Source organism: Phacochoerus africanus, chromosome 5 (assembly GCF_016906955.1).
Source record: "Phacochoerus africanus isolate WHEZ1 chromosome 5, ROS_Pafr_v1, whole genome shotgun sequence".
NCBI classification, from domain to species: domain Eukaryota; kingdom Metazoa; phylum Chordata; class Mammalia; order Artiodactyla; family Suidae; genus Phacochoerus; species Phacochoerus africanus.
In genome coordinates, this window is record NC_062548.1 from 83294442 (window position 1) to 83309140 (window position 14699).

General features: G+C 34.3%; 1 protein-coding gene across 12 annotated transcripts in view; it reads right to left on the reverse strand.

Moving 5' to 3' along the window:
- Window positions 1-14699, reverse strand: part of EHBP1 (EH domain binding protein 1) — a 350723-nt gene that overhangs the window by 4547 nt on the left and 331477 nt on the right. For all 12 annotated transcript variants that reach the window (XM_047781969.1, XM_047781964.1, XM_047781962.1 and 9 more), the window contains 2 exons: window positions 4374-4473; window positions 3138-3211 (listed from right to left, as the gene is read on the reverse strand). In XM_047781969.1, the coding sequence (XP_047637925.1) occupies window positions 3138-3211; window positions 4374-4473 (174 nt within the window). The remainder of the gene's footprint in view (window positions 1-3137; window positions 3212-4373; window positions 4474-14699) is intronic.

Below are 14699 nucleotides of genomic sequence, written 5' to 3' on the forward strand. Positions count from 1 at the left end.
TATATAGGGCCAATTATTCATTCCTTGATTCAGTTTATTTGCTGAAGTTGATAATTACTTTGGAAAAAAGGCAAAAGAAATATCTATAAACACTTTAATAGAAAGGACCCAAAGTTCTTGTAGTAAACCTTCAACCTTGCCACTATAAATAAGCCTGGCACTTTGATGAAAATTAACACTAGTTTTGTAAAGAGCACATTGGGGGATTGCAGTCAAGTCTTATCTTTAGTTCCAGTCAACTAGCAATCCTGAAAGAGTTTGCATCATCATCAGAGCAGGCCATTTGATAGGATTCTACCGCTGTACCTAATCAATCTATGGAAGACTGTGGCTGTGCTGTGTAACAAAGCTAAAATAGATTTACAAATGGGGTTTTAGGGGATAAGCTCCTCCACAGGATTACATATTGATTTTAAATATAAAAAGCTTATCATATAAACCATAACTACAAAAATAGTGAACCTATGCATAAATCCCTTTAGAAGAGCACCCACTTCAAACTCTAAGCCAAGAATAAATCAAGATGTACAAAATCCCAGAGAAGATCCATTTCTTGTGCAGAAAATGAACACACCACTTTCCAAAAGCCCACCCCAACGTGTGCAGAAATGAATTTATCTTTCCTAAGGGGGCATTAAATAATCTGGAACAAAAAAACTATAGGGAAAGTATCTGAAAGACATTTGTTCGCTTAAGGGATCCCACAATTTAGCTCAGTAGAGTGAAACTCCTGCTATGAAAACACCTCAGGGAAAAAAAGGTGAAAAACAGGCCAAAGTGATTGTGGATTCTCAGAAGAATGGATATACTTATTATTATTATTATTTTGCTTTTAAACCAAGCTGTTAATATTTCTTTTGATGTGCTATGGCTGTTAATATTCTGTGCTTTTCTCCTGGTGAATGGTTTCAGTAACAGTGTATTTGAAAATATTTTAGCTGATTTCTTACAAAAACCATCTTATGGCTACTGAGTAGAAAGGATGGGAAAGAAAAGAGGAACGAACTTTAAAACAAAGGAATGCAAAATAAAACTAATTAGTGTTGCCTGTTTTAACACTCCAAAAGAGTACTAAACTGCATGTGTGTCCATTCTAAGGGCTGGCTCAGCAGACACTGCCTTCAAAGAACTGGTGATCACAATGATTGGTGTCTTTCTAGGACAGCCCAGACACCTATTGCCCAGGCTAGTGGGACAGGCCTCTCTCTGAAAAAGTGTCTTTATTTGTAATCAACAGGCTGCTTCTTTTCTCAAATCTCTTTTTATCCCTCAACCAGCAATAGAAACTGGCTGAGAAATTTAAGGCACAATCACATATGGGACAATCATATTAATTTAACAAATAGAACAGAATAAAACTTTTAAAAAGTAATGACTATATTAAAGGTGTCTGAATAGAAAAACACTATTTTTTTCCCCCTCATCCTCAGCAGTATTACTTTCTGATGCTCTTCTGTATGTACAAGAGGAGCAACCAGACAAATGCTAGATTATTTAAGATTGTAAATCAAGTACATGGGGATAGGATTGCCAATGAAGCTGTTAATGTTTTGTATGTATCATAGCCCTCCTTCAAAGACAGTACTATTTAGTAATAATAACGGTCTTGGGATAGAAGCAATATCTACCTTACAAGTCAACTGTATTCTATCAAGCTATATTTTAGGGATCACTTAACTTACTATACATGAGAGAATGGATAAAAAAATTGTAATACTCTGCATTGAGCATAATATATAATGAATCTATAAAGAATAAACTGTATGCTGAGTTATACATTGTACATACTATATACACATACATTTTATATTATATATACATATACATACCATATAGATAGTATTTGCTATATCTACCTTTTCAACTATTTAGCTTTCCAATCTCTTTTATAGACTATACCATAACTATTGTATCAAGAGGAAACATCCATTTTGGATATTTGTACATTTTATTTCAATGGCAAGTTTCATAGAACTTCTTAAATAATTTTGACAAATTTTATAGTCATTATCAGTGCTATAATTTGATAGCCCCTTGAAGGGAATTAGCTATCTGAAGCCTCTTAAATAAAGTAAATCTAATTTCTAAATTAGAATATACCATAATGTTGTCCGTCTTATTTATCAAATGAGATTAGAGATACAAAAGTACAAAAAAATTCTATAAATGCATAAGATTCTATTTAGACAAATATCATATATTTTATTTTATAGCAATATTAATTTAAATTTTAAAATATATGGTTTCATTTGGCTTTCTCTTACAAACTTAAATTTCCAGTTTCTGAACTAATTAGAATTGACCTCTTATGGAGCAGGTACCTTATCAGGTGAAGAAAGAAATTACCATGGACAGTCAATGGGTTAAGAGGTCAATACAGAATAGGAAAATCAATTTGCATTGATTAGACAAAAGGTCCATTTTACAGAGCCCAGAGGATTAGCTTTTAAGCAGACATCTTTGAACTATAAGACATTTTCAACTAAGAGTTATGAGGAGAACAGTGTTCTAAAATACCTAAGAATTAAAAAAAAATCATATATAGTAAATGCCATAGTTAAACTAGGTGATGCTTATCAACATTATGAACCATGCTAAGGATTACTCTACACGTAATTCATTTAAAAGTTTTATGTAAAGTGTGAAAATGTTTCATTTATCTCATATGCCTGAATCTTTGCCTAAATATTCACTTAATAGGAGTTGGAACCATAGTAGACTGGGCAGTGATATATTTTATTGACATCAATTAAATATTAAGATGAAATTTAGAGTCTGAATGTGAAAAATCAAAATGATAAATCTTTCTCAAACTTTCAAGTGGTAACAACTTTAAATTGCATACAGTAAAATGTAATGAAATCATGTATCTACTTATATTTTCCATTTTATGGACATTTAAGCTTACTGACAAAAGTTAAGACAATTTCATGTTTAACAGCAAGTATAATGATGATCTGAATTAGGGTCCTTAGGTTTTACAGGACTATTGTCTTCTGACTCAAAGGCATTGATTTGCAATTCTTGTAGGTCCCTTGGCAGACCACACCTACTGGAGACCAGCAGTACACTACACTCTTTAAATCTCTTTGACAACTGACACCTCACATACCTCACTCTGCCATGCCATTTCTTACCTTCAATGGCCAGCATTGCCCGCAATTCCCGATTCAGCAGCTCATACCGTCGTTCTAAATCATGTTCTTTTTCCCTAGGCAAGTTGCAAAAGTTCATCAATATGCTAATTACTAAATCATTAAACACTTAAAAGAACCTTTAGGTTACATTGATTTTAGGACTCATAACTGACTTTTCTCTTTAACTTTAAGCTACTCTAAACAAATGATACACAAACCTAAAACCTTCCTCAGGTTGAATATTTACTAGTGCTATTATTTTTCTCCTTCAATTTTGAATTTGCACAGAAGTAATTTTAATCTCTGGATAAGTAGTCTCATTCTTCAATGCTTCTTGTATTAAGTGCTAGGTAAGACTATATTGTAAAACATTTTTCATCGTTTACAATAAACACTCTTTTTGTCTAGAACTCCATGTGAAAAGAGAGAAGGAAACATGAAAGTACTAAATTTTGCACTATATTAAAGTACAAATTTAATATAGAGACAATTAAAAAGCCAAGATTACTTAAGTTCTGTGCTTCTTCATAACTCTTATCAAGTTCAAACATGGCAGAAATGACAAAAATAGAGTTTTTCACTAAAATAAAACATGTAAGCCTGCTTCTTCCCACACTACATGGCATAATATAAGAACATTGCTAGTGAGAAAAAGGAACACACATTAAGTTCTCTGTGAACTAAATGCTAAAGACTAAGAATGCTTACATTTGGTCTAGTCTCTATTTTACTGTAATTCTTGCAATTATAAAAAGGTTACTTCTGTGTAAGTCATTATTCTTTTACCTAAAAATTTAGGGCAACATCATCTGAGAATACAAAGATACGTTTGTCCTTATTAAAAGTTATTTTAATTTTTAATTGAAAAATTGATGTCAGTTTTATATTTCTTTTCCCTCTAACCCTTAATCTAACCCTTAATATAAACCAAACATCCTTTTCTGTGCACAAGTGATTTCTTAAACTCAAAAATTGTTTATATTATTTGGCTTTCTATGTAATAAGTGTTTTTTTTTTTTTTCAGTACATATCACTCTATTTTTAAAAGTCTTACTGTTCAGATGAAAACTGGCTACATACTATTTTTAAATTTATTTTTATATAAAATATACTAAAATCTCCAAGGAAAGGAAAAAAACTAAGGCTAGTAAATATGAAACCCCAAAGACAACAATGACGAAAAGCCTAAGATTTGTCAATGTTGTAAGAAAAACAAGCAAAATCATGAGTACTTACAGGAGAGAGAGCTGGTTCATTCGCCTTATTAAGGCATTTTTCTTATTAACTAACATAAACCATTCCTGCATCATAGCTTCTTCTTCTTCTGTGTTCCTTCCTATAATTTAGGAATAGTTATTTCTTATTATACAACATTTTACAAGCCACATAATAGTTTAGCACAAGGTTTTTTTTTTCTTTTTAACACAAAACATACTTTAGCTACGCCAACAGTACAAATTAAGCTGTTTATAACAACATAAGATTAAAGTCCAAGGCCTGAAAAAAAGAAATTAATGTTTTAAAATTCATAAGCCATTCTTCTAAAGTTGGTGTTATTCAGTATGTGTATTTCAGTCCCCTTGAACATATCTACAGAATATTCTCCGTACAGTTGAAAAAAAAAAAAAAGGTGTTCCACTTTCAAATCCTCCCCAGAGGCTGACTTGTTATTATGTTTCAATGAGGAACTCTTGGCGCTGACAGACATATGGTCATGACAAAAATAAATAAATAAATTTAAAACCACATTAAAAAATCATTATGAGAATTATAAGACTAGCAGGGAGATCAGAAAAGTCAAGAGATTTTGTGAGAGCTTCCACTGGTAATGACTTGCTTTCTTATTTTTCTCCCCAAAAGTAAACTAAAGATATGTGTACATGTATCATTCCAGAACCCACCACCCCTAATAGGGTAAACACTTGCAACTTATTTTAAATAAATTATAAATGACCAGGTGACAAAACCACTTACAGCTATCTGTGAAAAAACTTATTATAATGAACATAATAATGTTCAGTAAATCAGAAAACATTTGAGCAGACAGATGACTTAAAATTTTAGAGTATTAATTTACTGATTGCACATTTAAAATTCACTTTTCCTAATATCCATTCCATCATCTATACCCCTCTTCCCTCAAAAGCCAGTATATCAAGGATTATAATATATAGCATATATTTGGTATTGTTCATGCAGAAGTAGGCCACACTCACCCTCAGGAAAAATATTAATTCCCTATCTCCTTCCTTCCCCTCCCTTCAAATTGCACCTGGCCAAATTTACAATTCTTTGACTTTTTTTTCTGAATTTCACCTGCGACTGGTTTATTGTTTTGATAGGGCATTATTTAATACCTAGGTCCAATTTCTAGATAGAATGATAGGGTTAACTTAAACATCTAATAAAAAATTAAATATCCCAGGCTAAGGCCAAATACTCTAGCCAATTTCCTAAGTTTTATTTTCTTTTAAAGTAAAATATTTTAACTTTGAAATACACTATCAGTCCATGAAAAAAATTCAAACAATACAGAGGTATAATTGAGTAAAAAGTCAAGTTCTCTTTCACCAGCACTACCCTCTCCAATTTCCCCTGTCTACCTCCCTTCTCCAGAAGAATTATTCCAGTTTAGCATATCTTCTTCTAGGCCAGATAGGTAGCCGTGTCTATCACACACAGGTATATACTTTATCTAGACACACACAGATTTCTTTCCTTTAACATAAACGCCCTGTGATTTGCTATTGTTATGCTGTTTGAAGATCTACTTCATTCTTTTTAATACTTGCATAAGTTATGGGTGTTCCATAATTTAACAATTTCCACATTAATAGAAATTTGAAGACATTTTTAGAATGAAAATCAAATATAAAGAGCTGATCTGTGTGCAAATGATTAAACACATATTTCAGAACATTCCTGTGAAATAAATATCTGTTGTTCATTATGAGGAAAAATGGTGAGAGGATATGTGCTTTTATTAAAGTCTGTTAAAACTTTATGGTATGAAGCAGACCTAGGATAGGATTCTTTCAGAGTATGAACAAAAGTCTTTATTGTTTTACAGCATTTTTAATCTCTCTTTTAGGGTAGCTGGTTTTGTATTCACATTGGACCATGTGATGTCTTGACACTGGTCATGTGATACAGGCTGCGATAGGCACAAATCCCTGGGTAGCAACAAAAGAAGAAAGAGTAAAAAGAAAAAGCTGAGAAAAAGCTTGCAATTTGGAAAAAGGCCAATTGTACCCTGGTGAAGGCCTTTTTGATCAGTGAAATGACACATGTGTGCAATATTAATAGGTGCAGTTTTTATGATATTTTGTTTTCTGATTAAAGACTTAATTCTTGTGTTCATAACCTAAGTGGTTTCTAAAAATATACACATATTAAAACTTTGTTTTGAGTTTAACCTAACCTGTAATTGAGGCTTTCAGTCAATAATACTAGAAGCAACTAGCCTACTCTTAAATTAGCATCATTTTCTTCAATGGAAGAGTGCTTCCTTGAGAATAACAATATTGATGTGGTACTGTGTGATTTTCAGTTTAATTCATGCCTATGATTTCTAGATAAGAATAAAAGATCCACCTCCCCTAATTGTTAGGAAATGACAAGAGTCTCATGTTTCAAAAGGGACTAAACCAAACAATAAGAAATATTTAAGACATATTTCTCACTGCTATATAGATTATATAAATTAACTGAAAAAACATATTTGAGGTTAAATCAATTCTATACCACAAACTCCTTATCTGAGATAGTACACAATGACAGAAATCTATACTTAGCCAGTGATAAAAAATTAAAATTTCTTCTAATACATCATTATACTATTGTTTTTAGGGACTTAAACATTTTTAAATTTAAAAAGCTTTTAAAAGCCAGTAAGTTGAACCATTACAAATTAATCCTGACTTTAATAACTGGTTAAAGACCCCTTTAGCTTTATAAGTAACAAAAAATATTAAAGCCTGTGATCACAGTGAGCTTTTCTCATTTCTCCTCTAACCATTTGTTATTTAATCCAATACTAGTAATCCAATTTGTCCATCAGACTTTTAAAGGGCAGAATGCAACTTCCTCAGCTTAGACACTTTTCAAAGTACAATATATTTTTCAAATGAATGCTGGATGTTTCATTTTTCCCAACTGTTCCTAGCTCTAATGCATGAGGAAAAAAAGAACAAGATGAACATTGTTCATACTGATTAAGTAAGAGCTCATTAAAGAGCTGTCAGTGCGGTACTTTGAATATGCATGAAGCATATAATCAGATCTAGTACCGTCACTAGAGGAGAATACGGTAAGTACAAAGGATTGATTTAATTACCTAGAGTGGGCTGTGGTGGTAAAGCAGTCTTGTTAGTGCAGAAAGAAAAAGAGGTTGTATTCTGGCACTGTTAGAAAAAAAGGCAGTTTTAGCTTCTGCCACAATACATAATCTCAGAATAAAGCACTTTACATTGTAGCTTAAAATGAAGACTGTCATTATTTTATAAAATGGCCATAAATCATTTTATCATGTTTAACCTCACTTAGTTAACTATTTCTTTCAAAATAATCTTTAAATTGTAATCACTACATTTTTGTCACCTTTGAGTCAACAGTAATACTTTAAATCTTAAAAATTCTTTTCAATTTCATGAACTGAAAAATTCAAGACCTATACTACTGAAGACCATTATGAAATTAAAAAGTGACAAAATATTACAGTTCAGTACACAATTACTAAAATGTGAAATCATGGCTGGGTTGTTATATTTTAAAACAGAGTGCCTCATGTTTATTATAAATATACTATCAATAAACATTTAACATCTTAACATTTTAAAGTACTAACTAATACAGTCTCTGGTAATGTTTTTTTTCTACTTTGTTTCCCTAAAGAACTCTGTTTTTTATTTTGCCTTATGGTATGTAACATCTTTTCTGACATCACAATCTTTACTGTAAGTTTTTTCTTTTAATCAATTATTGTAGCTAGAATATCATTTATAAAAATCATTAATTAATGATGAATAATGAAAATGGCAGGGAAAGTAATATGTAAATATGACTTCAAATCATTCTTCCTATCACACAGTTAACAAAAACCACTTAATGCAAAGCAGCAAAATGCAGTGCCACATGTAGTACAAATAATAAATATTGGTTGACTACAGCAACTGCCTTTACATTCCATCTCCTCCCTTCCCAAATGATTTAAAGTTAAGATTAATTTTACTTAAGAATTCATTCATGCACCCAGGAATATGTATGTCATTTTCATTTGTTTTTTTCAGAAGTAGCATTTTCAACGTAAATTTTAAAATGAATAAAAGTGATGTTAAAAGCCTAATATGACAAATATGTTTTTAAAAACTGTCTACTAACCTTTCCTAATTAATCTTCACCATGAACTCTTTAGAAAAATATACTTTCATACAGTGAATTCTTACAAAATGTAAAATAAGGAACAATACAATTTTAGCTAAACCGAAGATGAAGCCAATGGGAAACAATGAAAACACAAAGAAGAAGGCACTGAAGAACATATAAACAAATTCAAGATTTTCAGAATGGGAGAAAATAGTGTCAAATGATGCAACTGACAAGGGCTTCATCTCTAGAATATATAAACAACTTCTACAACCCAACAGCAAAAAAGCCAATCAAGCAATGGAAAAATGGGCAAAAGACCTGAATAGACATTTCTCCAAGGAAGATATACAGATGGCCAACAAACACATGAAAAAATGCTCAACATCGCTGGTTATAAGAGAAATGCAAATCAAAACTACCATGAGATACCACCTCACTCCAGTCAGAATGGCCATCATTAATAAATCCACAAATAACAAGTGTTGGAGGGGCTGTGGAGAAAAGGGAACCCTCCTGCACTGTTGGTGGGAATGGAAACTGGTACAGCCACTATGGACAACAGTTTGGAGATACCTTAGAAATCTATACATAGAACTTCCATATGACCCCGCAATCCCACTCTTGGGCATCTATCCGGACAAAACTCTACTTAAAAGAGACACGTGCACCCGCATGTTCATTGCAGCACTATTCACAATAGCCAAGACATGGAAACAATCCAAATGTCCATCGACAGATGATTGGATTCGGAAGATGTGGTATATATACACAATGGAATACTACTCAGCCATAAAAAAGAATGACATAATGCCATGTGCAGCAACATGGATGGAGCTAGAGAATCTCATCCTGAGTGAAATGAGCCAGAAAGACAAAGACAAATACCATATGATATCACTTATAACTGGAATCTAATATCCAGCACAAATGAACATCTCCTCAGAAAAGAAAATCATGGACGTGGAGAAGAGACTTGTGGCTGCCTGACGGGAGGGGGAGGGAGTGGGAGGGATTGGGAGTTTGGGCTTATCAGACACAACTTAGAATAGATTTACAAGGAGATCCTGCTGAGTAGCATTGAGAACTTTGTCTAGATACTCATGTCGCAACAGAACAAAGGGTGCGGAAAAAAAATGTAATTGTAATGTATACATGTAAGGATAACTTGATCCCCTTGCTATACAGTGGGAAAATAAAATAAAATAAAATAAAAAGATTTTCTACCATGAAAACGTTATAAAATGCTCAACTCTGGCCATAGGCATATGGTGGAGATGGCTGACCAGGGATCACAAACAGCCCTTAAAGGACACAACATAGCAAATCCAAAGCAAACATAAAAACAAAAAGCTGTCATTAGAAATTGTCCTAATGGTATGCTAACACGAATATGATGACCTCTGGAATATTTACTATGTTACAATAGAGAAACACAAGAAAGTGTTCAACTAACTGGTACTGGGGAAACATACTTAAATAACAAAGGTGGTGAAATCTGGTACATTTACTTAATGGATGAGAAAGATTAATTTACTGTAGTTTTAGGGTCATGGACACATGGATTCCAAAGCCAACATTATTGCAGGATGCCAGTGCCCCAGTTTTAGAAAATATTTCAAATGTAGGAAATACAGCTTTATTATGAAAACAAATCTTACTATATAAGCAAAGAGCTGATAAGTGTTTCTATTCTAAGAATACCCTCAAACAGCAATCAACATAAATGAATCTCAAAATACTTATTGATGTTTTCGGCAGGGATTGTCTTAAAACTATTTGCTCATCATGATGTATTTGTCATAGTATTAAGAACATAAACTTTGGGGGAAATCCTGTCTCCCTTTCTTTTTCTTTTTAGGGCTACACCCGAGGTTAGGCTAGGGGTTGAATCAGAGCCGCAGCTGCTGGCCAATGCCATAGCCATAGCAATGCCAGATCCAAGCCACATCTGCAACCTACACCATGGCTCATGGCAATGCTGATCCTTAACCCACTGAGCGAGGCCAGGGATCGAACCTGCATTCTCATGGACACTAGTCAGGTTTGTTTTTGCTAAGCCACAACAGGAACTCCTGTCTCCTTTTGATGAAGCAAAATAAAAAGTTAACACATTTTTTCAAAATAAACCTTTTATTTACTCATTTGGTAAAAAAGAATGTGAGGACAGATTCAGAGCAACATCTCTCTGCAGATAAATTTTGACAGACTTCTATGCATGTACTTCTTACAGGAGGAGGTATAGACAACTTCACCAAAAGCTCTTCCTCCACAGACTTAAACATAAGAAAAAGCTATTTCTAAAGGCCAGAAATTAACAGTAATCTTGTGCCAAGCCCTTAACAGAGTCTGAACAACTTTTTTATGCCAAAAGTCAGTGCTCAATTTCTCAGAAGGTAAAATAAGCACAAACTTAAGATAGTAAAAAAGTAAAAATAAACTAAAGAGCAAGAAAATAATCATCATGGGAAAATTCATAACTGATGAAATTATTTATATTTACTTACAGTTTAGTATTTTAAAAAAACATATATGGGATGGGAGTTGTTTCCATAACTTTTCAGTGTTAAGAGCCTTTGAAAGTATTAATATGATCCATATTTCAGGTAAAGCATGACTATCTTGACTATCTACAAATAGGCACTTGGCTGAAGTCAAAACACTCAGAACAGAACTCTGAGACTGTATTTATTTTTTAAGGTGCATTTAACGTATTTTGTAAAATGGGATAATACATAGAAAGTCACTTTTACATGCATCAATTTAACCAAATAGACTACTGTCTACTTGGAGAATCAATTGGGCACCCTCCAATAAGGGGAAAACTTGAATTGTGAGCCACACTTACAGGTGGATAGCTTCCCCTGCCACTTCTCCCCTCTCTGGAAGCTCCCTTTGTTGGGCGTGCATCCCGCCAACTCTTCTTTACCCATTCCCTCTCCTAGAGCCTCTTACTGTCATGTTATGGAAATGACTTAAAATGTGGCCCTAGAATGTGGCATAGACATTCACATTAAAGATGAGCATGAAATTGAAAAAAATTGTTTCTGGAAAAGTGGGAGTGGAGAGAAACAATATTTCTATATTAATGTATTTTAAGATATGATTTCTTTGTTTTGCTTTTTAGGGCCGCGCCTGCGGCATATGGAGGTTCCCAGGCTAGGGGGCTAATCGGAGCTATAGTTGCTGGCCTACATCACAGCCACAGCAATATCAGATCCAAGCCACATCTGCAATCTACACCACAGCTCACGGCAACACTGGATCCTTAACCCACTGAGCACGGCCAGGGATCGAACCCGCAACCTCATGGTTCCCAGTCGGATTTGTTTCCACTGAGCCATGACGGAACTCCAAGATGTGATTTTAAATGTGTATGTGTATATAGATAAGTATTACAAGAGAGATTACTAAACTTTTATATATTGAAGTTGGTCAAAATTTCTGGGGGAGATTTCTCATTGGGTGAATTGGGGGTTATCTTTTTTAGGTCATTTGGGCACACAGTTTTTTATGAAGTGTTCTGGGAACTCAATTCATAATTTAAGTATTTTATGGAAAAGCATCTGATTCACAAATCAACTTCAGGATAAAGATTTATTATAAATGGACTATCTTTAGGAATACTGACGTAAATTAATTCTAAGAAACTCCTGTAGATAAGACTATAAGTTCTGGCAGTGCCAAGCATTACTGTGTATCACCTACAGTTTCTGTGGCAAGTTAGGTCTGTCATTTGGAATATAATGCAAATAAGATGAACATTGAATCTGCATCCAAAATAGCTTTTTTTTTTTCCAGTTCAGTTAAAAAAAAAAATTGACAGACTCCTTCGATCTTCAACTAATTAACCTCTCTAAACCTCACTTTCTCCTTCTCTATAAGTGTAATCATATTACTTACCTCAGAAGTTGTTGGAGGAATTAAATGAGAAAATCCATGTAAAATTCTTATCACAGTGCCCAAGACTAAAAATGCTAGTGATGATGATGGTCATGAAGAAGGTGATAATGGCATGTGCAGCACTGACCCAGAAGGTGGAGCTATAAAGATGACCAAGATGTATGCAGCCCCTGACCTCAAAAGGGCTTATAGTCTAGTGTGGAGAGGGACAAATAATCAGGGATACCTGGGGTGAGGATAAATTCTAAACAATGACTTGGACACAAATTAGATCTTAAATCTTTGTTAGTCATAACAAAGTTTATAGTTAGTATAAATAGTATGTCATTGGCCATAAGCGAGACAGGTGAAAAATGTGGGTGAATCAATACAAACTGATCTCTGCAGCTGGAAAAACAAAGGAATGACCTACTGGATCATCAGTGTCACAGTTGCATACAAAAGACAGTCATAACTATGCTGACAAAATAATGTGTCTCTGCTTCAGCTAATGACAATCTAGTTATTTGCAATAGGTTTTAGAGATTTAAGAACAAAGTAGATCATGAGATAATACCACTTAACATCAAAAAAAAAAAAAAAAGAGAGAGGTAGGGAATTCCTGTTGTGGCTCAGCGGTAGCCAGCCGACTAGTATCCATGAGGACGTGGGTTAGGTCCCTGGCCTTGCTCAGTGGGTTAAAGAATCCGGCGTTGCCATGAGCTTCGGTGTAGGTCGCAGACGTGGCTAGGATCCCATGTTGCTATAGCTGTGGTGCAGGCCAGCAGCTGTGGCTCTGATTCGACCCCTAGCCTGGGAACTTCCATATGCTGTAGGTGCATCACTAAAAAGCAAAAAAAAAAAAAAAAAAACAAAAAACCCCCAAAAAAAACAAAACAGAGAGAGACAGAGAGAATTTTAAAATTGAAAATCATAGACTAATAGAACACATCTAAGTGTTTACTAGTTATCAAAATAAAAAAAATAACAAGTACACACTGATATGATTTTAAGAAAAGGAAAAACCAAATATTAATAAAGCTTAAAAAGCTTTAAAAGCTTCATTGAGATAGTAAGGTTTTCATCATTTTTATAGAAAGAGATTTTGATGTTAAAAGCAGAACACTGTTAAAATCACCTTATGAAACTGGCAATATAGATGAAATAGGTGATGTACTAAAAGCCAGTTGAGAATGAGACTTGATTCTGTTGAGAGCATGGAAAATTAAATATACATAATTTTTAAAATATAGAAGGACGAACCAGGTAGATATGCTCCAAATAGGCTCCTAAAAATGTGTTATGCAGCCAGTTAGCTACTTGTTTAGGTAACCCTGTGTTGTTTAAAGTCTTCAACCCCCAACCCCCAATGTGCTACAGAAACAGTAACTTCCTCTTCCTCTCTACACGTAGTTTGATCATGCTTGGATTCAGGCAACCAGGCAACACCAAGACACAACCTTCCTTATGTATATTCTTAAAAATATTTAGTGAGAGAGAGCTGAAGGGAATTATGCCTTATCCCCTTCTAGCCTGCAGCCACCTTCATTCTCTAAATGGAGACACCTAAAGAAAACAGGACACTGCAGAACCATCTGCAGCAGTCTTCTAACCTGCACAGGCTTCAACAGTTACACAACACTTTGAATCAAATGTAAAAAAATGCTGTTTTTCACGACCAGGCCAGGTGACTAGTTTGAGTTTCAGCACTACACTACCTCATCCATTTGCTCCTCAACTTTTCCCAAAGGAGCCATTCTCTTTACCAGGATACACAGGGATGTTCATGATAGACTTGTGTCCACAGCACTGCTTCCTGAAGCCTTGGAAAGAAGTGTCTCAAAGACATGTTATCTCCCTCATCAGATAACTGACCATCAATAACTTTCTCATAGGCAGGGAATAATAATGGCAATGATGATTGTGATAACAGCAGCGACTATTTAATGAGGTTGTATAACGTACCTATAGTAATAGAGCTAGTTAGTGGTGGAACCAGGCCTCAAATCCAGGCAATCTGTCCTGTGAACCACCGTTCTTAGCCACTCTACTTGACACTCATAGGTAACCAGTCTTACCAGAACAAGTCCTTTATTTAGAATTCAAGCCAACCTTGACAAAGCCTTCAGAATGGCTCTGATAAGCAAAACAGGAAAAAACAAAAACAAAAACAAACCCCAGGAGCTCTTGCTGTAGCACAACGGGATTGGCAGCATCTTTGGAGCGCTGGGACGCAGGTTCAATCCCTGACTGGGCACAGTGGGTTAAGGATATAGCATTGTCATAGCTGCAACTTAGCTCTCGGCTGTGACTCGG